At 40.4% G+C, this 25,380-nt stretch overlaps 1 protein-coding gene across 4 annotated transcripts in view; it reads left to right on the top strand.

Moving 5' to 3' along the window:
* The window catches only part of PLEKHA7 (pleckstrin homology domain containing A7), a 918,161-nt gene that overhangs the window by 749,641 nt on the left and 143,140 nt on the right, over positions 1-25,380 (top strand). For all 4 annotated transcript variants that reach the window (XM_053720631.1, XM_053720632.1, XM_053720630.1 and 1 more), the window contains 3 exons: positions 488-568; positions 1,765-1,914; positions 9,548-9,649. In XM_053720631.1, the coding sequence (XP_053576606.1) occupies positions 488-568; positions 1,765-1,914; positions 9,548-9,649 (333 nt within the window). The remainder of the gene's footprint in view (positions 1-487; positions 569-1,764; positions 1,915-9,547; positions 9,650-25,380) is intronic.

Below are 25,380 nucleotides of genomic sequence, written 5' to 3'. Positions count from 1 at the left end.
ATATATGTGTGTTTTGATATATATATAATTGAAATGGTGGCTGAATAAATTGATTGGAATTACTTTTAAAAATTGAAACTTGGCTAAACCTATCCCACGCTAGTATACAATGTTACGCATTCCAATCTACTACTACATGAAAATAGTCTTTGCAATCCAAATAATTGAGTGTATGTAAATATGTGATGAATATATTCAGAAAAATAATGGTGTGTGCTCAAAGCCAAATTACTGATGGTTTATTAACTTTAGAAAATGTCTGTTACTAGTTTGAAAGATCCATTTAGCAAATAAATTGAAAGTAGAGCCATCCATTTGCTACGTACAAGAACTAGATGTACAGTTCCATTCAATATTATGTCCAGCAAATAAACTTCATTTCTTGGCTCTTTAGAGTAGGAAAGCTGTCTCACCCACCAATACTGCTATTTTACCAGTCACTTGTTAAGTAATTCTCATTTTACTGTTTTTGCTAATTTACCTGTAGGTTAAACTAAGCACTCTATGTGAGCAGGACCGAATTCTTCAAGACTTAGAAGACAAAATAAGAGCCCTCAAGGACAATAAAGTATGTTAATCCTTGTGGTAAAGTATTCCCTTTTATATGTGAGTTACTATACTGTAAGCAACAAGGGAATCAATATAAATATATACTTATGCATGTGCTTGTGGGGAACTGGGTACCATTAGACATACACTTAATACTAAATGTATAAATTATTGGTGTTAGGAATCCCATCTTTATAGCAAACAGCAGTAAATTATGTGACTGATCTGAATAATGTCCCTCTTTGGCCACTTAGTCTGATGCTGCATAGCAATCCTATAAATGTAGTTTATGTAAACAGAATATGAATATAAATAATATATACAGATATACCTTGCTCATATACAGTGTGTTTGGGACCGGAACCCCGCATTAAAGTGAAACAAGCTGTCTTTTCACTGTCAGTTTGTATAAAAACGTAAAAACATGTTTGAACTAACATACCGTATATTAAATGTGCAATAGCGCTACATTTAGTTTAACACTAGTACAGTATTCAATTGGTATTCAATAAAAACTGTACAGTCTCGTAAAATAGTGATAATTACTATAGCAAAATTTGCCAGACTACGACAGACACGGAGTGCACTGCAAAGCTGTAAACAGACCGAAATTTGAATGTGTATATTCAAACTATTATGAACATTCGAATTTGAAAGCTAGAAGTCAAATTTGAAAATAACATTCAAAAATTTAAAATAACATCCGCTTTTTGAATTTTAAGGAATTTTTGTTCTTATCGATATTCGATTGTGTAAAACAAATATACAAATAAATATCTGTTCTACCATTTGAATTTCGATTTAGCCACATTCGCCCATCCATAAGCATCCTTAATCTGGGATTGCATCTGTCTTGTTAGCTGTGTTGGTGACATTAATTATCTTGCACTAATGTAATGCTAAATGTATTATTATTTCAACGACCTTTATATCGTTAAATTTTGTTTAGGGTGATCCTATTGTATTACTTGATACCTATGATAGGCATATATTCCTGCTTATGTTTTTTTTATTTTGCTGCTAATTGTTAGTCACCTTGTCATATTATTTATATTTGTATTGATTTTTATATTTTGGATAGTGTCACAGTGTTTATATTTGTACCCTTCCCCTGTTCCCTCACCATTCTTTTTTTGTTCTGTATCCATTGCCTTCGTATCTCCAGTTTCAATAATAAAACATTTTTTCCAAAAACAAAAAACACCTCTTTTGTAGGACAAGTTAGAAACAGTTCTAGAGGTTTTGCACAGACAAATGGATCAATACAAAGACCAGCCACAACACACAGAAAAGATTTCCTACCAGCAACGTCTGCTACAAGAAGACTTGGTCCAAATTCGAGCTGAAATGTCCAAAGTATCGACTGTAAGTAACTGACGTTGGTTTCTTCTTTCATTTTTACAGTTGATATGAAAACTAAAATGGTTTTCTTAAACTTTAAAGGGACATGAAACCCAAACATTTTCTTTCATGATTCAGATACAGCAAGCCATTTTAAACAACGTTCTAATTTACTTCTATTATTAATTATTTTTTTTTATGTTATCTTGGTATCTTTTGTTGAAAAGCAGGGACTTAGGCTTAGTAACCAGCACATTTCAAAAGCACTATATGGCAGCAGCTTTTCAAGAATGATATCCATTTGCAAGTGCACTAGATGGCAGCACATGTAGTGCTTCAGATGCCTACTTAGGTAGCTCTTGAACACAGAATATCATGGAAACAAAGCAAATTTGATAATAAAAGTATTTTTATTTATTTTTTTAAATGGGATGCTCTGTCTGAATCACAAAATATATTTTTTTTGTTTCATATCCCTTTAATATGTATAGCTCAGAGAAGAAAAAAAAAGAGATGTGATAAAGCTGCATCGCCACACCAATAGCACCACCCCTTTAAATTGTAGCTGACCAGCCCCAGCAGCCCACCGGGAAATCTCCTCGTTTCCTGGTCGGCCAATCCAGCCTTGGCATAGGTTGTTTTTTCCCTTCTATTGATGTAATAAAGAATATAAATTAAATAAGTTAATGTAGAAATTGTAATACATTATTTCATTTGTTATAGCTTTGCAAGGGTTAAACAAAAGTATCTTGCTGTATTGAATAAGTGAATATTTGCCTTAGAATCTCACTTTAAGATGATAAAAGGAATTGAGAGTATTTTATCATTTTTATATTTTATTTATTTTAATAAAGTTCCAAACACAGACTTTACTTAGATACATTATATTCAAATGTATTCCCGTAAGAATAGATTCAAATTTATCTTACAACAAAGAAAGGTCATTTCTATTTGTCTGTAATTAACAAGAAACACAACTAATCTAGGGAACAAAGAAGGGAGAGGTGCAGTATATGACCAGAAGGGAACAAGGAAGGGAGAGGGTGCAGTATAGGACCAGAAGGGAAAAGGAAGGGAGAGGGTGCAGTATATGACCAGAAGGGAACAAGGAAGGGAGAGGGTGCAGTATACGACCAGAAGGGAACAAGGAAGGGAGAGGGTGCAGTATAGGACCAGAAGGGAACAAGGGAGAGGGTGCAGTATATGACCAGAAGGGAACAAGGAAGGGAGAGGGTGCAGTATAGGACCAGAAGGGAACAAGGAAGGGAGAGGGTGCAGTATATGACCAGAAGGTAACAAGGAAGGGAGAGGGTGCAGTATATGACCAGAAGGGAACAAGGAAGGGAGAGGGTGCAGTATATGACCAGAAGGGAACAAGGAAGGGAGAGGGTGCAGTATATGACCAGAAGGTAACAAGGAAGGGAGAGGGTGCAGTATAGGACCAGAAGGGAACAAGGAAGGGAGAGGGTGCAGTATAGGACCAGAAGGGAACAAGGGAGAGGGTGCAGTATATGACCAGAAGGGAACAAGGAAGTGAGAGGGTGCAGTATATGACCAGAAGGGAACAAGGAAGTGAGAGGGTGCAGTATATGACCAGAAGGTAACAAGGAAGGGAGAGGGTGCAGTATAGGACCAGAAGGGAACAAGGAAGGGAGAGGGTACAGTATATGACCAGAAGGTAACAAGGAAGGGAGAGGGTGCAGTATAGGACCAGAAGGGAACAAGGAAGGGAGAGGGTGCAGTATAGGACCAGAAGGGAACAAGGAAGGGAGAGGGTGCAGTATATGACCAGAAGGTAACAAGGAAGGGAGAGGGTGCAGTATAGGACCAGAAGGGAACAAGGAAGGGAGAGGGTGCAGTATATGACCAGAAGGGAACAAGGAAGGGAGAGGGTGCAGTATATGACCAGAAGGTAACAAGGAAGGGAGAGGGTGCAGTATAGGACCAGAAGGGAACAAGGAAGGGAGAGGGTGCAGTATAGGACCAGAAGGGAACAAGGGAGAGGGTGCAGTATATGACCAGAAGGTAACAAGGAAGGGAGAGGGTGCAGTATAGGACCAGAAGGGAACAAGGAAGGGAGAGGGTGCAGTATATGACCAGAAGGGAACAAGGAAGGGAGAGGGTGCAGTATATGACCAGAAGGTAACAAGGAAGGGAGAGGGTGCAGTATAGGACCAGAAGGGAACAAGGAAGGGAGAGGGTGCAGTATAGGACCAGAAGGGAACAAGGGAGAGGGTGCAGTATATGACCAGAAGGGAACAAGGAAGGGAGAGGGTGCAGTATATGACCAGAAGGTAACAAGGAAGGGAGAGGGTGCAGTATAGGACCAGAAGGGAACAAGGAAGGGAGAGGGTGCAGTATATGACCAGAAGGTAACAAGGAAGGGAGAGGGTGCAGTATACGACCAGAAGGGAACAAGGAAGGGAGAGGGTGCAGTATAGGACCAGAAGGGAACAAGGAAGGGAGAGGGTGCAGTATATGACCAGAAGGTAACAAGGAAGGGAGAGGGTGCAGTATAGGACCAGAAGGGAACAAGGAAGAGAGAGGGTGCAGTATAGGACCAGAAGGGAACAAGGAAGGGAGAGGGTGCAGTATATGACCAGAAGGGAAAAGGAAGGGAGAGGGTGCAGTATACGACCAGAAGGGAACAAGGAAGGGAGAGGGTGCAGTATATGACCAGAAGGGAACAAGGAAGGGAGAGGGTGCAATATATGACCAGAAGGGAACAAGGAAGGGAGAGGGTGCAGTATACGACCAGAAGGGAACAAGGAAGGGAGAGGGTGCAGTATATGACCAGAAGGGAACAAGGAAGGGAGAGGGTGCAGTATACGACCAGAAGGGAACAAGGAAGGGAGAGGGTGCAGTATATGACCAGAAGGGAACAAGGAAGGGAGAGGGTGCAATATATGACCAGAAGGGAACAAGGAAGGGAGAGGGTGCAGTATAGGACCAGAAGGGAAAAGGAAGGGAGAGGGTGCAGTATAGGACCAGAAGGGAACAAGGAAGGGAGAGGGTGCAGTATACGACCAGAAGGGAACAAGGAAGGGAGAGGGTGCAGTATATGACCAGAAGGGAACAAGGAAGGGAGAGGGTGCAGTATATGACCAGAAGGTAACAAGGAAGGGAGAGGGTGCAGTATAGGACCAGAAGGGAACAAGGAAGGGAGAGGGTGCAGTATAGGACCAGAAGGGAACAAGGGAGAGGGTGCAGTATATGACCAGAAGGGAACAAGGAAGGGAGAGGGTGCAGTATATGACCAGAAGGTAACAAGGAAGGGAGAGGGTGCAGTATAGGACCAGAAGGGAACAAGGAAGGGAGAGGGTGCAGTATATGACCAGAAGGGAACAAGGAAGGGAGAGGGTGCAGTATATGACCAGAAGGTAACAAGGAAGGGAGAGGGTGCAGTATAGGACCAGAAGGGAACAAGGAAGGGAGAGGGTGCAGTATAGGACCAGAAGGGAACAAGGGAGAGGGTGCAGTATATGACCAGAAGGGAACAAGGAAGGGAGAGGGTGCAGTATATGACCAGAAGGTAACAAGGAAGGGAGAGGGTGCAGTATAGGACCAGAAGGGAACAAGGAAGGGAGAGGGTGCAGTATATGACCAGAAGGTAACAAGGAAGGGAGAGGGTGCAGTATAGGACCAGAAGGGAACAAGGAAGGGAGAGGGTGCAGTATAGGACCAGAAGGGAACAAGGAAGGGAGAGGGTGCAGTATATGACCAGAAGGTAACAAGGAAGGGAGAGGGTGCAGTATAGGACCAGAAGGGAACAAGGAAGGGAGAGGGTGCAGTATAGGACCAGAAGGGAACAAGGAAGGGAGAGGGTGCAGTATATGACCAGAAGGGAAAAGGAAGGGAGAGGGTGCAGTATACGACCAGAAGGGAACAAGGAAGGGAGAGGGTGCAGTATATGACCAGAAGGGAACAAGGAAGGGAGAGGGTGCAATATATGACCAGAAGGGAACAAGGAAGGGAGAGGGTGCAGTATACGACCAGAAGGGAACAAGGAAGGGAGAGGGTGCAGTATATGACCAGAAGGGAACAAGGAAGGGAGAGGGTGCAGTATACGACCAGAAGGGAACAAGGAAGGGAGAGGGTGCAGTATATGACCAGAAGGGAACAAGGAAGGGAGAGGGTGCAATATATGACCAGAAGGGAACAAGGAAGGGAGAGGGTGCAGTATAGGACCAGAAGGGAACAAGGGAGAGGGTGCAGTATATGAACAGAAGGGAACAAGGGAGAGGGTGCAGTATATGACCAGAAGGTAACAAGGGAGAGGGTGCAGTATATGACCAGAAGGGAACAAGGGAGAGGGTGCCGTATATTACCAGAAGGGAACAAGGAAGGGAGAGGGTGTAGTATAGGACCAGAAGGGAACAAGGAAGGGAGAGGGTGCAGTATATGACCAGAAGGGAACAAGGAAGGGAGAGGGTGCAGTATAGGACCAGACAGGAACAAGGAAGGGAGAGGGTAGAGTATATGACCAGAAGGGAGAGGGTGTAGTATATGTCCAGAAGGGAACAAGGAAGGGAGAGGGTGCAGTATATGCCCAGAAGGGAACAAGGAAGGGAGAGGGTGCAGTATAGGACCAGAAGGGTACAAGGAAGGGAGAGGGTGCAGTATATGACAAGAAGGGTACAAGGAAGGGAGAGGGTGCAGTATATGACCAGAAAGGAACAAGGAAGGGAGAGGGTGCAGTATATGACCAGAAGGGAACAAGGAAGGGAGAGGGTGCAGTATAGGACCAGACGGGAACAAGGAAGGGAGAGGGTAGAGTATATGACCGGAAGGGAGAGGGTGCAGTATATGTCCAGAAGGGTACAAGGAAGGGAGAGGGTACAGTATATGACCAGAAGGGAACAGGGAAGGGAGAGGGTGCAGTATATGACCAGAAGGGTACAAGGAAGGGAGAGGGTGCAGTATATGACCAGAAAGGAACAAGGAAGGGAGAGGGTGCAGTATATGACAAGAAGGGAACAAGGAAGGGAGAGGGTGCAGTATATGACCAGAAGGGAACAAGGAAGGGAGAGGGTGCAGTATATGACCAGAAGGGAACAAGGAAGGGAGAGGGTGCAGTATATAGCCAGAAGGGAAAAGGAAGGGAGACGGTGCAGTATAGAACCAGAAGGGAACAAGGAAGGGAGAGAGTACAGTATATGACCAGAAGGGAACAAGGAAGGGAGCGGGTGCAGTATAGGACCGGATGTGAACAAGGAAGGGAGAGGGTGCAGTATATGACCAGAAGGGAACAAGGAAAGGAGAGGGTGCAGTATATGACCAGAAGGGAACAAGGAAGGGAGAGGGTTCAGTATAGGACCAGAAGGGAACAAAGAAGGCAGATGGTGCAGTATAGGACCAGAAGGGAACAAGGAAGGGAGAGGGTGCAGTATATGACCAGAAGGTAAGAAGGAAGGGAGAGGGTGCAGTATATGACCAGAAGGGAACCAGGAAGGGAGAGGGTGCAGTATATGACCAGAAGTTAACAAGGAATGGAGAGGGTGATGTTTATGACCAGAAGGGAACAAGGAAGGGAGAGGGTTCAGTATAGGACCAGAAGGGAACAAGGAAGGGAGAGGGTGCAGTATATGACCAGAAGGGAACAAGGAAGGGAGAGGGTGCAGTATATGACCAGAAGGGAACAAGGAAGGGAGAGGGTGCAGTATAGGACCAGAAGGGAACAAGGAAGGGAGAGGATGCTGTATTAGACCAGAAGGGAACAAGTAAGGGAGAGGGTCCAGTTTATGACCAGAAGGGAAAAGGAAGGGAGAGGATGCAGAATATGACCAGAAGGGAAAAGGAAGGGAGAGGGTGCAGTATATGACCAGAAGGGAACAAGGAAGGGAGAGGGTGCAGTATAGGACCAGAAGGGAACAAGGAAGGGAGAGGGTGCAGTATTGGACCAGAAGGGAACAAGGAAGGGAGAGGGTGCAGTATATGACCAGAAGGGAACAAGGAAGGGAGAGAGTACAGTATATGACCAGAAGGGAACATGGAAGGGAGATGGTGCAGTATAGGACCAGAAGGGAACAAGGAAGGGAGAGGGTGCAGTATATGACCGGAAGGGAACAAGGAAGGGAGAGGGTGCAGTATATGACCAGAAGGGAAAAGGAAGGGAGAGGGTGCAGTATAGGACCAGAAAGGGAACAAGTAAGGGAGAGGGTGCAGTATATGACCAGAAGGGAAAAGGAAGGGAGAGGGTGCAGTATATGACCAGAAGGGAACAAGGAAGGGAGAGGGTGCAGTATACGACCAGAAGGGAACAAGGAAGGGAGAGGGTGCAGTTTATGACCAGAAGGGAACAAGGAAGGGAGAGGGTGCAGTTTATGACCAGAAGGGAACAAGGATGGGAGAGGGTGCAGTATATGACCAGAAGGGAGAGGGTGCATTATTAGGACCAGAAGGGAACAAGGAAGGGAGAGGGTGCCGTATATGACCAGAAGGGAGAGGGTGCAGTATATGACCAGAAGGGAACAAGGAAGAGAGACGGTGCAGTATAGGACCAGAAGGGAACAAGGAAGGGAGAGGGTGCAGTATAGGACCAGAAGGGAACAAGGAAGAGAGAGGGTGCAGTATAGGACCAGAAGGGAATAAGGAAGGGAAAGGGTGCAGTATATGACCAGAAGGGAACAAGGAAGGGAAAGGGTGCAGTATATGACCAGAAGGGAACAAGGAAGGGAGAGGGTGCAGTATATGACCAGAAGGGAACAAGGAAGGGAGAGGGTGCAATATAGGACCAGAAGGGAACAAGGAAGGGATAGGGTGCAATATATGACCAGAAGGGAACAAGGAAGGGAGAGGGTGCAGTATAGGACCAGAAGGGAACAAGGAAGAGAGAGGGTGCAGTATAGGACCAGAAGGGAACAAGGAAGGGAGAGGGTGCAGTATATGACCAGAAGGGAACAAGGAAGGGAGAGGGTGCAGTATACGACCAGAAGGGAACAAGGAAGGGAGAGGGTGCAGTTTATGACCAGAAGGGAACAAGGAAGGGAGAGGGTGCAGTTTATGACCAGAAGGGAACAAGGATGGGAGAGGGTGCAGTATATGACCAGAAGGGAGAGGGTGCATTATTAGGACCAGAAGGGAACAAGGAAGGGAGAGGGTGCCGTATATGACCAGAAGGGAGAGGGTGCAGTATATGACCAGAAGGGAACAAGGAAGGGAGAGGGTGCCGTATATGACCAGAAGGGAACAAGGAAGGGAGAGGGTGCAGTATAGGACCAGAAGGGAACAAGGAAGGGAGAGGGTGCCGTATATGACCAGAAGGGAGAGGGTGCAGTATATGACCAGAAGGGAACAAGGAAGGGAGAGGGTGCCGTATATGACCAGAAGGGAACAAGGAAGGGAGAGGGTGCAGTATATGACCAGAAGGGAACAAGGAAGGGAGAGGATGTAGTATTGGCCCAGTAGGGAAAAGGTATGGAAGAGAAGAAATAAATGATCCAAGTGATAAAATTAAAAAAGTGAGAAATATATCACCATTAGCTTAAAACAAGTAAATCATTATAGTGAAAGAGGAAATACCAAAATTCTTGACATCTGTGTCCTGAAAAAAGTAATCTAAGCTGATTTGTATTATTTAAAAAAAATCTCTCAAATCTTTGTAAATATTTGTGGTCACATTTATTGTCCTCTAAAACAATGTGTCCATTTTTTACAGGATATGGAAAACTCTTGGAATGAGTATATGAGACTGGAAAATGACGTCAGCCGTCTAAGGCAAATGCTACAGGATCAAATGAATAGAACGATATCATCTCAGGTAATGGTTATTCACTTGTGATTTTACATAGGTAATTAGCTAGCAGTCAGCTAGACACAGGTTAGTATGTGATTCTTATAAACCTTTGCACAGAATAATACAGGGCATGACAAACCCAGGCGCCAGAACCTATTGGTGCCTTGAAATGAGTCCCTGACATCCTGCTCTAGAGTCTCCATGACACCCCAGCCGCCACCAGCCACAACTTGCAGCTTTCAAATACAAATTAAATGTTTATTGTGGTGTTATATAATTTGTTGAGCCCTTGTGTAATGCACACATTTATTTATTTAAAATGTAAACGGATTTAGTGACTATAAAATCCGAAGCTAATCAGTGTGTTCCATGGTGGAAGTTTGTGAACCTTATAATATATTTGTTATATAAGGCAGGTCTGTGAAAAGTAATGATCAAAACAAAAGAGTTGGAACTATGTACCGAAAGAGCACAATCAAAATATCAGAGTAGATAAGAACACTTCTAAAAACAACCAATGTGTTAAAGGGACATTAAACTATAAACTGAATTCCCCATAAAGGGCTAGATTACGTGTGGAGCGCAAATTAGAACTCCCACTTTCACGTTATCTTAGCTAGACAGAGGCTTTTTACTAGGGTGACCGTATTGCCGCTTGAAAAAGGGACACACATGAATAATACATATGTGAGGGCTGTTTTCAGGTCGGTTTAAAGAAATGTTTTGTATAAGAACCCTGACATATGTAATTTCCATGTGTGTCCCTTTTTTAAAGCGGCAATATGGTCACCGTGTATATTTAAGACCACTAAACCTAACATGAAATATTATTTTACATTCCAATTTTCTTCACATAGCAGAATGTCCTTTTTTATTCTTAAATACATATTTATATATATATATATATAAATATATATATATATATATATATATATATTTGTATATGCCTTTACCTATATATATATTCCTCTAGATATATAGATATGTATTTTACTTGAACAGTATCCGATATATATTTAATAATAAAAAGTACATTATTTTCTATGTGAATAACATAGGAATGTAAAATATGTGAAACGCGCATTGTGTTTCGCGATGTAGATTTAAACAGTTGGGTTAGCGCACATGAAAACTTAGTAATCTTAAGGTGCAATATTAAAATATTACATATAAAATATTAATAAAATGATTTAGTTATTAAACATGCTGTAAAATATTCTAAATAATCCATAGAATATATCTATATATTTTACAATATGTTTAATCATTTTTCATAATGCTATTTATTTATGTTTAATATTTGAAGCAGATCAGCTAGTTATGTCCCAATTAAACAACAAAGAACAGAAAGTGCTTGTACAAAAACATTATTTGTTTTTTATTTTATACACAAACTAATTTTCCTAAGTTTTTGTTCCATCATTTGCCAGAGATGTGAAGTAAAAATAAAGCCGAGGCTATAGGGCAACTGTGCGCAAACAGTAGCCCACAAGACTGATGCGAGTGTGATAATATGGGCTGACGTTAGATGGTTTGCCGATGTATATTCTGCCGCGCTACAGGGGCCTCACTTAAATTAAATTCCGCTCATGTTAAATGAAGATTAAACGGATATGAAACACCAAAACATTTTTAATGATTAGATTTCTTTCATGTAATTGGCAAGAGTCCATGAGCTAGTGACATATGGGATATACAATCCTACCAGGAGGGGCAAAGTTTCCCAAACCTCAAAATGCCTATAAATGCACCCCTCACCACACCCACAATTCAGTTTTACAAACTTTGCCTCCTATGGAGGTGGTGAAGTAAGTTTGTGCTAAGATTTCTACGTTGATATGCGCTTCTCAGCATTATTGAAGCCCGATTCCTCTCAGAGTACAGCAAATGTCAGAGGGACGTGAAGGGAGTATCACTTATTGAATACGATGATTTCCCTAACGGGGGTCTATTTCATAGGTTCTCTGTTATCGGTCGTAGAGATTCATCTCCTACCTCCCTTTTCAGATCGACGATATACTCTCAATTTACCATTACCTCTACTGATAACTGTTTTAGTACTCGTTTGGCTATCTGCTATATGTGGATGGGTGTCTTTTGGTAAGTATGTTTCTTTCATGTAATTAGCAAGAGTCCATGAGCTAGTGACGTATGGGATATACATTCCTACCAGGAGGGGCAAAGTTTCCCAAACCTCAAAATGCCTATAAATACACCCCTCACCACACCCACAAATCAGTTTTACAAACTTTGCCTCCCGTGGAGGTGGTGAAGTAAGTTTGTGCTAGATTCTACGTTGATATGCGCTCCGCAGCAGGTTGGAGCCCGGTTTTCCTCTCAGCGTGCAGTGAATGTCAGAGGGATGTGAGGAGAGTATTGCCTGTTTGAATTCAATGATCTCCTTCTACGGGGTCTATTTCATAGGTTCTCTGTTATCGGTCGTAGAGATTCATCTCTTACCTCCCTTTTCAGATCGACGATATACTCATATATACCATTACCTCTGCTGATTTTCGTTTCAGTACTGGTTTGGCTTTCTACAAACATGTAGATGAGTGTCCTGGGGTAAGTAAGTCTTATTTTCTGTGACACTCTAAGCTATGGTTGGGCACTTTTTTAATAAAGTTCTAAATATATGTATTCAAACATTTATTTGCCTTGACTCAGGATGTTCAACATTCCTTATTTTCAGACAGTCAGTTTCATATTTGGGATAATGCATTTGAATCAATCATTTTTCTTACCTTAAAATTTGACTTTTTTTCCCTGTGGGCTGTTAGGCTCGCGGGGGCTGAAAATGCTTCATTTTATTGCGTCATTCTTGGCGCGGACTTTTTTGGCGCAAAAAATCTTTTCCGTTTCCGGCGTCATACGTGTCGCCGGAAGTTGCGTCATTTTTTTACGTTCTTTTGCGCCAAAAATGTTGGCGTTCCGGATGTGGCATCATTTTTTGGCGCCAAAAGCATTTAGGCGCCAAATAATGTGGGCGTCTTATTTGGCGCTAAAAAAATATGGGCGTCGCTTTTGTCTCCACATTATTTAAAGTCTCATTTTTCATTGCTTCTGGTTGCTAGAAGCTTGTTCCTTGGCATTTTTTCCCATTCCTGAAACTGTCATTTAAGGAATTTGATCAATTTTGCTTTATATGTTGTTTTTTACAAGGAGTTTGGGAATCTCAGGAGGTGAGATTACCGATCAATATTTTAGAACAATTTTCAGAGCTCTTCAGTCTTGGCCTCTTCTGAAGAGAGAATCGTTCATTTGTTTTCAGACAGACAATGTCACAACTGTGGCATACATCAATCATCAAGGAGGGACTCACAGTCCTCTGGCTATGAAAGAAGTATCTCGAATTCTGGTTTGGGCGGAATCCAGCTCCTGTCTAATCTCTGCGGTTCATATCCCAGGTATAGACAATTGGGAAGCGGATTATCTCAGTCGCCAAACGTTGCATCCGGGCGAATGGTCTCTTCACCCAGAGGTATTTCTTCAGATTGTTCAAATGTGGGAACTTCCAGAAATAGATCTGATGGCGTCTCATCTAAACAAGAAACTTCCCAGGTATCTGTCCAGATCCCGGGATCCTCAGGCGGAGGCAGTGGATGCATTATCACTTCCTTGGAAGTATCATCCTGCCTATATCTTTCCGCCTCTAGTTCTTCTTCCAAGAGTAATCTCCAAGATTCTGAAGGAATGCTCGTTTGTTCTGCTGGTAGCTCCGGCATGGCCTCACAGGTTTTGGTATGCGGATCTTGTCCGGATGGCCTCTTGCCAACCGTGGACTCTTCCGTTAAGACCAGACCTTCTGTCGCAGGGTCCTTTTTTCCATCAGGATCTCAAATCCTTAAATTTAAAGGTATGGAGATTGAACGCTTGATTCTTGGTCAAAGAGGTTTCTCTGACTCTGTGATTAATACTATGTTACAGGCTCGTAAATCTGTATCTAGAGAGATATATTATAGAGTCTGGAAGACTTATATTTCTTGGTGTCTTTCTCATCATTTTTCTTGGCATTCTTTTAGAATTCCGAGAATTTTACAGTTTCTTCAGGATGGTTTAGATAAAGGTTTGTCCGCAAGTTCCTTGAAAGGACAAATCTCTGCTCTTTCTGTTCTTTTTCACAGAAAGATTGCTAATCTTCCTGATATTCATTGTTTTGTACAAGCTTTGGTTCGTATAAAACCTGTCATTAAGTCAATTTCTCCTCCTTGGAGTTTGAATTTGGTTCTGGGGGCTCTTCAACCTCCTCCTTTTGAACCCATGCATTCATTGGACATTAAATTACTTTCTTGGAAAGTTTTGTTCCTTTTGGCGATCTCTTCTGCCAGAAGAGTCTCTGAATTATCTGCTCTTTCTTGTGAGTCTCCTTTTCTGATTTTTCATCAGGATAAGGCGGTGTTGCGAACTTCTTTTCAATTTTTACCTAAGGTTGTGAATTCCAACAACATTAGTAGAGAAATTGTGGTTCCTTCATTATGTCCTAATCCTAAGAATTCTAAGGAGAAATTGTTGCATTCTTTGGATTTTGTTAGAGCTTTGAAATATTATGTTGAAGCTACTAAGTCTTTCCGAAAGACTTCTAGTCTATTTGTTATCTTTTCCGGTTCTAGAAAAGGCCAGAAAGCTTCTGCCATTTCTTTGGCATCTTGGTTGAAATCTTTAATTCATCATGCCTATGTCGAGTCGGGTAAAACTCCGCCTCAAAGGATTACAGCTCATTCTACTAGGTCAGTTTCTACTTCCTGGGCGTTTAGGAATGAAGCTTCGGTTGATCAGATTTGCAAAGCAGCAACTTGGTCCTCTTTGCATACTTTTACTAAATTCTACCATTTTGATGTGTTTTCTTCTTCTGAAGCAGTTTTTGGTAGAAAAGTACTTCAGGCAGCGGTTTCAGTTTGAATCTTCTGCTTATGTTTTCATTAAACTTTATTTTGGGTGTGGATTATTTTCAGCAGGAATTGGCTGTCTTTATTTTATCCCTCCCTCTCTAGTGACTCTTGCGTGGAAAGATCCACATCTTGGGTAGTCATTATCCCATACGTCACTAGCTCATGGACTCTTGCTAATTACATGAAAGAAAACATAATTTATGTAAGAACTTACCTGATAAATTCATTTATTTCATATTAGCAAGAGTCCATGAGGCCCACCCTTTTTGTGGTGGTTATGATTTTTTTGTATAAAGCACAATTATTCCAATTCCTTATTTTATATGCTTTCGCACTTTTTTCTTATCACACACCCAAAACTGATTTGTGGGTGTGGTGAGGGGTGTATTTATAGGCATTTTGAGGTTTGGGAAACTTTGCCCCTCCTGGTAGGAATGTATATCCCATACGTCACTAGCTCATGGACTCTTGCTAATATGAAAGAAATGAATTTATCAGGTAAGTTCTTACATAAATTATGTTTTTTTATTACTTAAGACACCTCAGCTATGGTTTGGCACTTTATGCATTTATATAAAGTTCTAAATATATGTATTGTACTTATATTTGCCATGAGTCAGGTTCATGTATTTCCTTCAGCAGACTGTCCGTTTCATATTTGGGGAATTTAAACATTTAAGAAATGTATTTCTTACCTGGGGTTTAGTCTTTTTTTAATTGACTACTTCTTGCTATTGCGGGTATTAGGCCCGCGGGTGTGTCAAATGCTAAACTTTATTGCGTCATTCTTGGCGCGAAAATATTTTTGGTGCGAAAAAATACGTTTATGACTCAACTTCATTTCCGGCGTCATACGTGATGCCGAGACCTTTCACACAGCGGCGTCATTAGTGACGCGAGTGTGTCATTTCCGGTTATTTTTGGCGCCAAAAAAGTTTACATTACATTGTGCGTCATACTTGGCGCCAAATTTTTTTCATTATTTCAATACCCCATTGATGTTTGCCTCTTGCTTTTTTCTCTATCAGAGGCCTATGCTTTTGCATTTTTTTCCCATTCCTGAAACTGTCATATAAGGAAATAGATACCGGTAATTTTGCTTTATATGTTGTTTTTTCTCTTACATTGAGCAAGATGTCCCAATCTGATCCTGTCTCAGAAGTTTCTGCTGGAACATTGCTGCCTGACATCGGGTCTACCAAAGCTAAGTGCATTTGTTGTAAAAGTGTAGAAATTATTCCACCAAATGTCATTTGTAATAGTTGTCATGATTAACTTTTACATGCAGATGGTGTTTCCATCAGTAATAGTACATTGCCAGTTGCAGTTCCTTCAACTTCTAATGTACATGATATACCTGTAAATTTTAAAGAATTTGTTTCTGATTCTATTCTGAAGGCTTTGTCTGCATTTCCACCTTCTAATAAACGTAAAAGGTCTTTTGAAACTTCTCATTTAGCTGATGAAATTTCAAATGACCAGCAACATAATAATTTATCCTCCTCTGATGAGGATCTATCTGATTCAGAAGATCCTTCCTCAGACATTGACACTGACAAATCTACTTATTTATTTAAAATAGAGTATATGCGTTCTTTATTAAAAGAAGTGTTAATTACTTTGGATATTGAGGTAACCAGTCCTATTGATGTTCAGTCTAATAAACGTTTAAATGCTGTTTTTAAACCTCCTGTGGTTTCCCCAGGGGTTTTTCCTATTCCTGAGGCTATTTCTGATATGATTTCTAGGGAATGGAATAAGCCAGGTACTTCTTTTATTCCTTCTTCAAGGTTTAAAAAATTGTATCCTTTACCAGCAAAATCTATAGAGTTTTGGGGAAAAAAATCCCCACAGTTGATGGGGCTATTTCTACTCTTGCTAAACGTACCACTATTCCTATGGAAGATAGTACTTCCTTTAAGGATCCTTTAGATAGGAAGCTTGAATCTTATCTAAGGAAGGCCTATTTATATTCAGGTCATCTTCTCAGACCTGCTATTTCTTTGGCTGATGTTGCGGCTGCCTCAACGTTTTGGTTGGAGAATTTAGCGCAACGAGAATTGGATCCTGACATATCTAGCATTACTCGCTTACTGCAACATGCTAATCGTTTTATTTGTGATGCCATTTCTTTCATGTAATTAGCAAGAGTCCATGAGCTAGTGACGTATGGGATATACATTCCTACCAGGAGGGGCAAAGTTTCCCAAACCTCAAAATGCCTATAAATACACCCCTCACCACACCCACAATTCAGTTTTACAAACTTTGCCTCCCGTGGAGGTGGTGAAGTAAGTTTGTGCTAGATTCTTCGTTGATATGCGCTTCGCAGCAGGCTGGAGCCCGGTTTTCCTCTCAGAGTGCAGTGAATGTCAGAGGGATGTGAAGAGAGTATTGCCTATTTGAATACCATGGTCTCCTTCTACGGGATCTATTTCATAGGTTCTCTCTTATCGGTCGTAGAGATTTCTTCTCCTACCTCCCTTTTCAGATCGACGATATACTCTTATATATACCATTACCTCTACTGATTCTCGTTTCAGTACTGGTTTGGCTATCTACTATATGTAGATGAGTGTCTTGGGGTAAGTAAGTCTTATTTTATTTGACACTCTAAAGCTATGGTTGGGCACTTTATTTTTAAAGTTCTAAATATATGTGTTTAAACTTATATTTGCCATGATTCAGGGTAATCAGTATTCCTTATTTTCAGACAGTCAGTTTCATTATTGGGATAATGCATATGAAGGATTATTTTTTCTTACCTTAAAATTTTTCAATTGACTTTTTTCCCTGTGGGCTGTTAGGCTCGCGGGGGCTGAAAATGCTTCAATTTATTGCTTCTTTTTTGGCGCTGACTTTTTTGGCGCAAAAATTTTGTCATTTCCGGCGCCCTAATTGACGCCGGAAGTTGTTCGTGGTTGCGTCATTTTTTTGACGTTTTTTTGTGTTCAGACGTTTTTTTGCGCCAAAAATGTGGGCGTTATTTTTGTTGGCGTCACCGGATGTGGCGTCATACTTGGCGCCAAAAAATATAGGCGTTGTACTTAGCGCCAATAATGTGGGCGTCATTTTTGGCGCCAAAAAATGTGGGAGTCATTTTTGTCTCCACCTTTTTTTCACATTATTTCAGTCTCATTTTTCATTGCTTCTGGTTGCTAGAGGCTTGTTCATTGGCATTTTTTCCCATTCCTGAAACTGTCATTTAAGGAATTTGATAATTTTGCTTTATATGTTGTTTTTTCTATTACATATTGCAAGATGTCTCAACTTGACCCTGGATCAGAATCTACTTCTGGAAAGACGCTGCCTGATGCTGGTTCTACCAAAGTTAAGTGCATTTGTTGTAAACTTGTGGTAACTGTTCCTCCGGCTGTAGTTTGTGATGAATGTCAAGCTTGCTAATGCAGATAGTATTTCCATTAGTAATAATCCATTACCTGTTGTTGTTCCTTCAACATCTAATGCTCAGGATGTTCCTGTTAGTGTAAAAGAATTTGTTTCTAAATCTATTAGGAAGGCTCTGTCTGTTATTCCTCCTTCCAGTAAACGTAAAAGGTCTTTTAAAACTTCTCATATTTCAGATGAATTTTTAAGTGACCGTCATCATTCTGACTTGTCTGTTTCTGATGAGGATCTATCTGGTTCAGAAGATTCTATCTCAGATATTGACACTGATAAATCTTCATATTTATTTAAGATGGAATTTATTCGTTCTTTACTTAAAGAAGTGTTAATCGCATTAGATATGGAGGAGTCTAGTCCTCTTGATACTAAATCTACTAAGCGTTTAAATTCGGTTTTCAAACCTCATATAGTTATTCCAGAAGTTTTTCCTGTCCCTGATGCTATTTCTGAAGTAATTTCTAGGGAATGGAATAATCTGGGTACTTCATTTACTCCTTCTCAAAGGTTTAAGAAACTGTACCCTGTGCCATCTGATAGATTAGAGTTTTGGGACAAAATCCCTTATTTAGTAAAGGTACAATCTGAGACTGTAAAATTTTATAAAATTCCGCAGGTAAGGCGTCTGGTCCTGCTGCTTTATTTAATTTGGCATTTTTAATAGCCGTCATGATCTCATTCTCTGTAATCGGGGCATTAATTTCTTCCATTATAGCCTGCGAGAATCGAGGCGTCTGGATCTTATTCCAGAAATCCTCCTTATTACTGAAATTCGGCTTTTCGTATTTATATAGATTAGTAAAGTGCTCAAAAAAATATTTTCTCAATGTCACTTTTATTAGTATATCTGTCTGCACCCTGTCTAATAGCCGGTATAGCATTTTTAGAGACAGCTTTGGTAATTCTAGATAGAAATTTCGCGGATCTGCCTGTGTATCCTCCATATATAGCTTTGATTCTAAAATCTTCTCGAATAGTATCCTGTTTTAATTGTGTGTCTCGCGCTGTTTTGGCCTTAATATATAAACTCCAGCGAAAATTACTTGGGTTTGCTATATACCCTCTAAAAGCATTTTTAACCTGATTGGCAAGTTGAATTTTGATACGGTTATTTTTTTTCTTTAGGTAACACATATGCGACTTGATCTCTCCACACATAACAGCTTTAGCCGACTCCCAATATACCTCTATTTTATCACTGTAGTCTCTATTATTATTACAGAATTCTAAAAATGTATTGTTCAACCATTTTTGGAAATTAACGTTATTAATAAGATGCTTAGGAAAATATATATAGTTGTTCCGTGTTCTCGTCAGAATAGAGTTACATTTTAAGGATATGATGGCGTGGTCTGATATAACTATATCCTCTATCCCTGATTCCCAGGATAGATTAAGTAGTGATTCAGCTATAAGAAAGTAATCTATTCTAGCCAATGACCGATGTGATTTGGACATACAGGTATAAAATCGCGTATCTGGATTATGAACTCTCCAGATGTCCACTAAGCCCAGTTGGGAAATAAACTTTTGTAATATCCGTACTTTCCTGTCTCGTATACATATTGATGTTTTATTGGATCTATCTAATGTAGAGTCTACGATTAAATTAAGGTCACCTGCTACGATAAGATTTTTACCTATATAGCCATGTAATTTAATCGTTAATTTCCGCCAAAATTCCTGATCCACCTCATTAGGTCCATATATATTGCATAAAACATATTGAATTCTATTAATAGTTATTTCCAAAATTAAAAATCGCCCTTCTGGATCTAATATTGTTTTATCAATACAATAATCCAATCTTTTATTAAAAAAGAACAGCAACTCATCTCCTTCTTGCCTCATATGTGGTGGCAATAACCTCCCCGACCCATTTGGTTTTAAGTTTTGGAATCTCAATCGATTTCAGGTGGGTTTCCTGAAGAAACGCAATATCAGGTTTAAATGAGCTTAAATGCTTAATTATTGCTTTCCTTTTGATCGGGGAGGCTATTCCCCCCACGTTCCAGGAAACTAAATTAAAAGCCGATATGGACATTTAGACTATCTTTAGCAGAGGAGATTAAGGGCGGCCAACAAAAAGGGGGGTGAGACGGGTGCGCGGAGAAAAGAGGGGAAGAAGAGAGAGGAAAAAAAAAAAAAAAAAGCCACAACAAAAAAAACAAAAACAATCATACCAACATTCTATGTCACAATTCACTATATGTTTCATCTTCAAAGTACTGTTTGTGCTTTATTAAAGATACAATCTACAGCTAAATATTACCCTTCATTCAATATTATGTTCTCTACAGAACAGTTCCGCTTCTTGTGTGTTATTTAAAGTGTGGGAGGTCCCGTTTTTTAAAACTATTAGTTTAGCAGGATAGATCAGTTTTACATTAAACTTGGCGTTCAATAATCTAGGATAGAAAGGGGACATATCTTTTCTTTTAGCCATCGTTTCTGCTGAAAAATCCTGAAACATTAAAACCTTATGAGAATCAATAAGAAACGGGTTAAACTTCCTATAGTATTTAAGAAATAGAAGTTTGTCCTGGAAATTAACAAATTTAAAGATCACTGGTCTAGGTTTGGAATTTATCATATTCTCTATTACAACCCCAATTCTGTGTACACGTTCCACTAAAAATGGGGAGACTGGGGGTGGTATGAGTAAGGCCTGTGGTAGAGTAATTGTTACGAACGTCATTAGATCTGAATATTCTGCGGTTTCAGGTAACCCTATTAATTTCAAATTGTTACGTCTCGAACGATCTTCGAGGTCTTCAATTTTTGACTGTAATGCTGCAATTATCTTTCCCTGTGCCATTGAGACTGGTTCTTGTTGATAACAACGATCTTCCAGATCTGACACTCTGTTTTCTAGTTCATCCATTCTCATGGAGAACTGTCTAACTTCTGTGGTCAAATTTGCTATCTCTTTCTTAATTTCAAATTTTATAGAATCAAATTGGGGTGTTAAAATTTTAGCGACTTCTGAAGCAAATCCTGTGATGTCATTATAGACAGTGTTGCATATACTTTTCTCTTGAGATGTATCCAAGCTAACATCAGTATTTTTACTAGCGCTACCTTTTTTTTCCCGCTGCTTAGGTGGCATAATGGGGGAGATTGTTTTATTGAGCACAAACCTGTCCATAAAATCCAACTTAAAGATAAATCGGGTAAAAACGTGAGGAGAAAAAAAAACGTGTACTGGTGGACTATGTGAAGTGCTTTATATATAGCAGGTGATCTGTGTTGGGTGAAATGTATAGAAGATGTGAAAAACAAAAAAAAAAAAAAAAAAACTATAAAATTGGTGTATAGAAATCTAAATCTAGAGTGGGTTTAAAGCATAAAGAAAGTGGATCGTGTGTAGGTGAACTATATGAAGTGAATGGAGTGTAACAAATAATCTGTGATTGGCTAGGTGTACAGGGAATGTGAAGAAGAAAAAAAAAGGTGTTTTAAATCTTTAAGCGAGTTGGATATTTGTTCTGTTTGAGAAAAAAGGTTATTTGCGATCTATTTTAAACCTATTCTAACTAAACTCCCTTTATATATATATATATATATATATATAGTAGTATATACGATCTAAAACGTAATATGTTTATATATCTGGTTGTTCCTATATTCAGCAGCAGTCTAGTCCACTATTACACAAAGTATATTTATCTAAGGATATATACACCCTCTGATATGGCAGGCAATATTATATTTGAACCAAAGTTAAACCTGGACTATAAATAAATAACCTGGAATTTGTATACAACCAGGCATTCATTAATATTGCCCTAACTAGAGATTATAAGAGGTGTGGGCCCTTATATTACAACACTGTAGCGAATTATTTATAGAATTTTAGTCCTGACCTAGGGGTATTATTGGGAGATCAAATCGCACCTCCTACCACAAGGGTCCTGTGAGAAGGCAACTACTGCCAAAATATCATAAATAGATTTCAATTCGATTATACAAACAAAGTTTTCTGATTTTTCTTGCCTCCTTTTTTTTTTTTTTTTTTTTTTTTTTTCTTCAGGATTTACATTCAAATAGTGAAAATCAATTAACATATCTTTCTACACAGGATAAATATACAAACAAATATCACCTCCTACCAAAACAGGTTATGGGAGAGAAATAAACATGCATGACCCTGCATTTCAGTTGGCTGAAAGACAAAAACAAGATTATTTCTTTGTTTATCCTTTTTCCAAAAATTTACACTACGTAAGTGAAGATCAACCAAAAACTTATGGTAGTGGCAATATTAAAAAATCAAAACATCATCTCCTAAGATAGAAATCATAGGCAGAAACAGCAAATGTCCCAATGTCACAGATAGATTTCAGTTTAGCTGTAGAAATAAACTTTCTCTGATTCCCTTTTTCTTTTTTCCAATGTTTGCACTCAGATAGTGAAGATCAAACAGCAGACGTTCCTACCCATAGGGTTATGGGAATGAAAATTATTGCAAGACCAATATCAACTCCTTTTTCTCCTTTGCACAACAGAAGTAAAGATTATCCAATGGTAGCTCCTACCTGCGGGTTATGGGAGCAAGTCTCTCCTACCAAGAGGTTATGGGAGATTGTCAGAGAGAGCAGATAGCCCTTATAGTTATCACAGCCTTTATGTGTGTGTATATTGCTAGATATAAATCATCCGATTTGCATCACCTTTCAATGCAGTGTGGTTGCCTCTCAGCAGCACCTTGAATTGAGCATGAACGGAGCAGTGTCCAAAAATGAGAAACGCACACATCCACAGTTATATTCAAATATTTTCCCACACACAGGGCCGATATTATAACGGTTTCCCAGCAGCTAAATAATTAGAAAAATGATACTTTCCTGGGGTGCCAAGCTCTGAGTATATCATACCATCTGCTCTGACAAGATCGGTAAGTCCTTACACTCCTCACCAACAGTATAATCAGCCTCCGTTTCCTCAGTAGTGCTCTTCTGCCAGGTAGATATAAGTAAGCGTGCCTGTAGCGTATCTTAACATCACACACATCGATGCCGGTTCAGACCATACTCTGTTAGACCGCATCCGTTGCGGCTGGCACACGATCAGCTTCACAGAATGTTACTGCTCCACCATAGGAGCCATCGTAGTGTAGACTTCGGGGCGCTACTATCTAATCCCGATCCAGGCCTAGAGCACACTATGGCCAAGGATCACTGCGCCCACGCTGTGTGTTAATTCAGAGGCGCCAAGATGCCGACACAGCGCATACTCCACATACTCCGCCTCTCACCGGAAGTCAACCTGCTGGACTGTTGAGGGGGACAAAATCCCTAAGGTTGATGGGGCTATCTCTACTCTTGCTAAACGTACTACTATTCCTACGGCAGATAGTACTTCCTTTAAGGATCCTTTAGATAGGAAACTTGAATCCTTTCTAAGGAGAGCTTATTTATGTTCAGGTAATCTTCTTAGACCTGCTATTTCTTTGGCTGATGTTGCTGCTGCTTCCACTTTCTGGTTGGAGGCTTTAGCGCAACAAGTGTCAGATCATAATACTCATAGCATTGTTAAACTTCTTCAACATGCTAATAACTTTATTTGTGATGCCATCTTTGATATCATTAGAATTGATGTCAGGTATATGTCTTTAGCTATTTTAGCTAGAAGAGCTTTATGGCTTAAAACTTGGAATGCAGATATGACTTCTAAGTCAACTTTGCTTTCTCTTTCTTTCCAAGGTAATAAATTATTTGGTTCTCAGTTTGATTCTATTATTTCAACTGTTACTGGGGGGAAAGGAACCTTTTTGCCTCAGGACAAAAAATCTAAAGGCAAATACAGGGCTGCTAATCGTTTTCGTTCCTTTCGTCAAAATAAGGAACAGAAGCCTGACCCTTCCCCTAAGGGAACGGTTTCCGTTTGGAAACCTTCTCCAGTCTGGAATAAATCCAAGCCTTTTAGAAAGTCAAAGCCAGCTCCCAAGTCCACATGAAGGTGCGGCCCTCATTCCAGCACAGCTGGTAGGGGGCAGGTTACGATTTTTCAAAGATATTTGGATCAATTCGATTCACAGTCTTTGGATTCAGAACATTGTTTCAGAAGGGTACAGAATAGGTTTCAAGGTAAGGCCGCCTGCGAGAAGATTTTTTTCTCTCTCGCATTCCAATAAATCCAGTGAAGGCTCAGGCGTTTCTGAAATGTGTTTCAGATCTAGAGTTGGCTGGGGTAATTGTGCCAGTTCCAGTTCTGGAACGGGGTCTGGGGTTTTACTCAAATCTATTCATTGTACCAAAGAAGGAGAATTCCTTCAGACCAGTTCTGGATCTAAAAATATTGAATCGTTATGTAAGAATACCAACATTCAAAATGGTGACTATAAGGACTATTCTGCCTTTTGTTCAGCAAGGGCATTATATGTCTACAATAGACTTACAGGATGCATATCTTCATATTCCAATTCATCCAGATCACCATCAGTTCCTGAGATTCTCTTTTCTAGACAAGCATTACCAGTTTGTTGCCCTTCCTTTTGGCCTAGCAACAGCTCCAAGGATCTTTTCAAAGGTTCTCGGTGCCCTTCTCTCTGTAATCAGAGAACAGGGTATTGCGGTATTTCCTTATTTGGACGATATCTTGGTACTTGCTCAGTCTTCACATTCTGCAGAATCTCATACGAATCAACTTGTGTCGTTTCTTCAAAGACATGGTTGGAGGATCAATTTACCAAAGAGTTCCTTGATTCCTCAGACAAAGGTAACCTTTTTGGGTTTTCTAATAGATTCAGTGTCCATGACCTTGTCTCTAACAGAAAAGAGACGTTTAAAATTGGTTTCAGCCTGTCGAAACCTTCAGTCTCAATCATTCCCTTCGGTAGCTTTGTGCATGGAAATTTTAGGTCTCATGACTGCAGCATCGGACGCGATCCCCTTTGCTCGTTTTCACATGAGACCTCTACAGCTTTGCATGCTGAATCAATGGTGCAGGGATTATACAAAGATATCACAATTAATATCCTTGAATCCCAATGTACAACACTCTCTGACATGGTGGATAGATCACCATCGTTTGGTTCAAGGGGCTTCTTTTGTTCGACCAACCTGGACTGTGATCTCAACAGATGCGAGTCTTTCAGGTTGGGGAGCTGTTTGGGGATCTCTGACAACACAAGGGGTTTGGAAATCTCAAGAGGCGAGATTACCAATAAATATTTTAGAACTCCATGCAATTCTCAGGGCTCTTCAGTTCTGGCCTCTACTAAAGAGAGAACCGTTCATTTGTTTTCAGACAGACAATATCACAACTGTGGCTTATGTCAATCATCAGGGTAAGCTATGAAAGAAGTATCTCGGATACTTGCTTGGGCGGAATCCAGCTCCTGTCTAATCTCTGCGGTGCATTTCCCAGGTGTAGACAATTGGGAAGCGGATTATCTCAGCCGCCAGACTTTACTTCCAGGGGAGTGGTCTCTCCATCCAGATGTGTTTTCTCAGATTG

The sequence above is a fragment of the Bombina bombina genome, chromosome 7 (genome assembly GCF_027579735.1).
Source record: "Bombina bombina isolate aBomBom1 chromosome 7, aBomBom1.pri, whole genome shotgun sequence".
NCBI lineage: Eukaryota > Metazoa > Chordata > Amphibia > Anura > Bombinatoridae > Bombina > Bombina bombina.
This window is presented reverse-complemented; position numbering and strand designations above follow the sequence as displayed.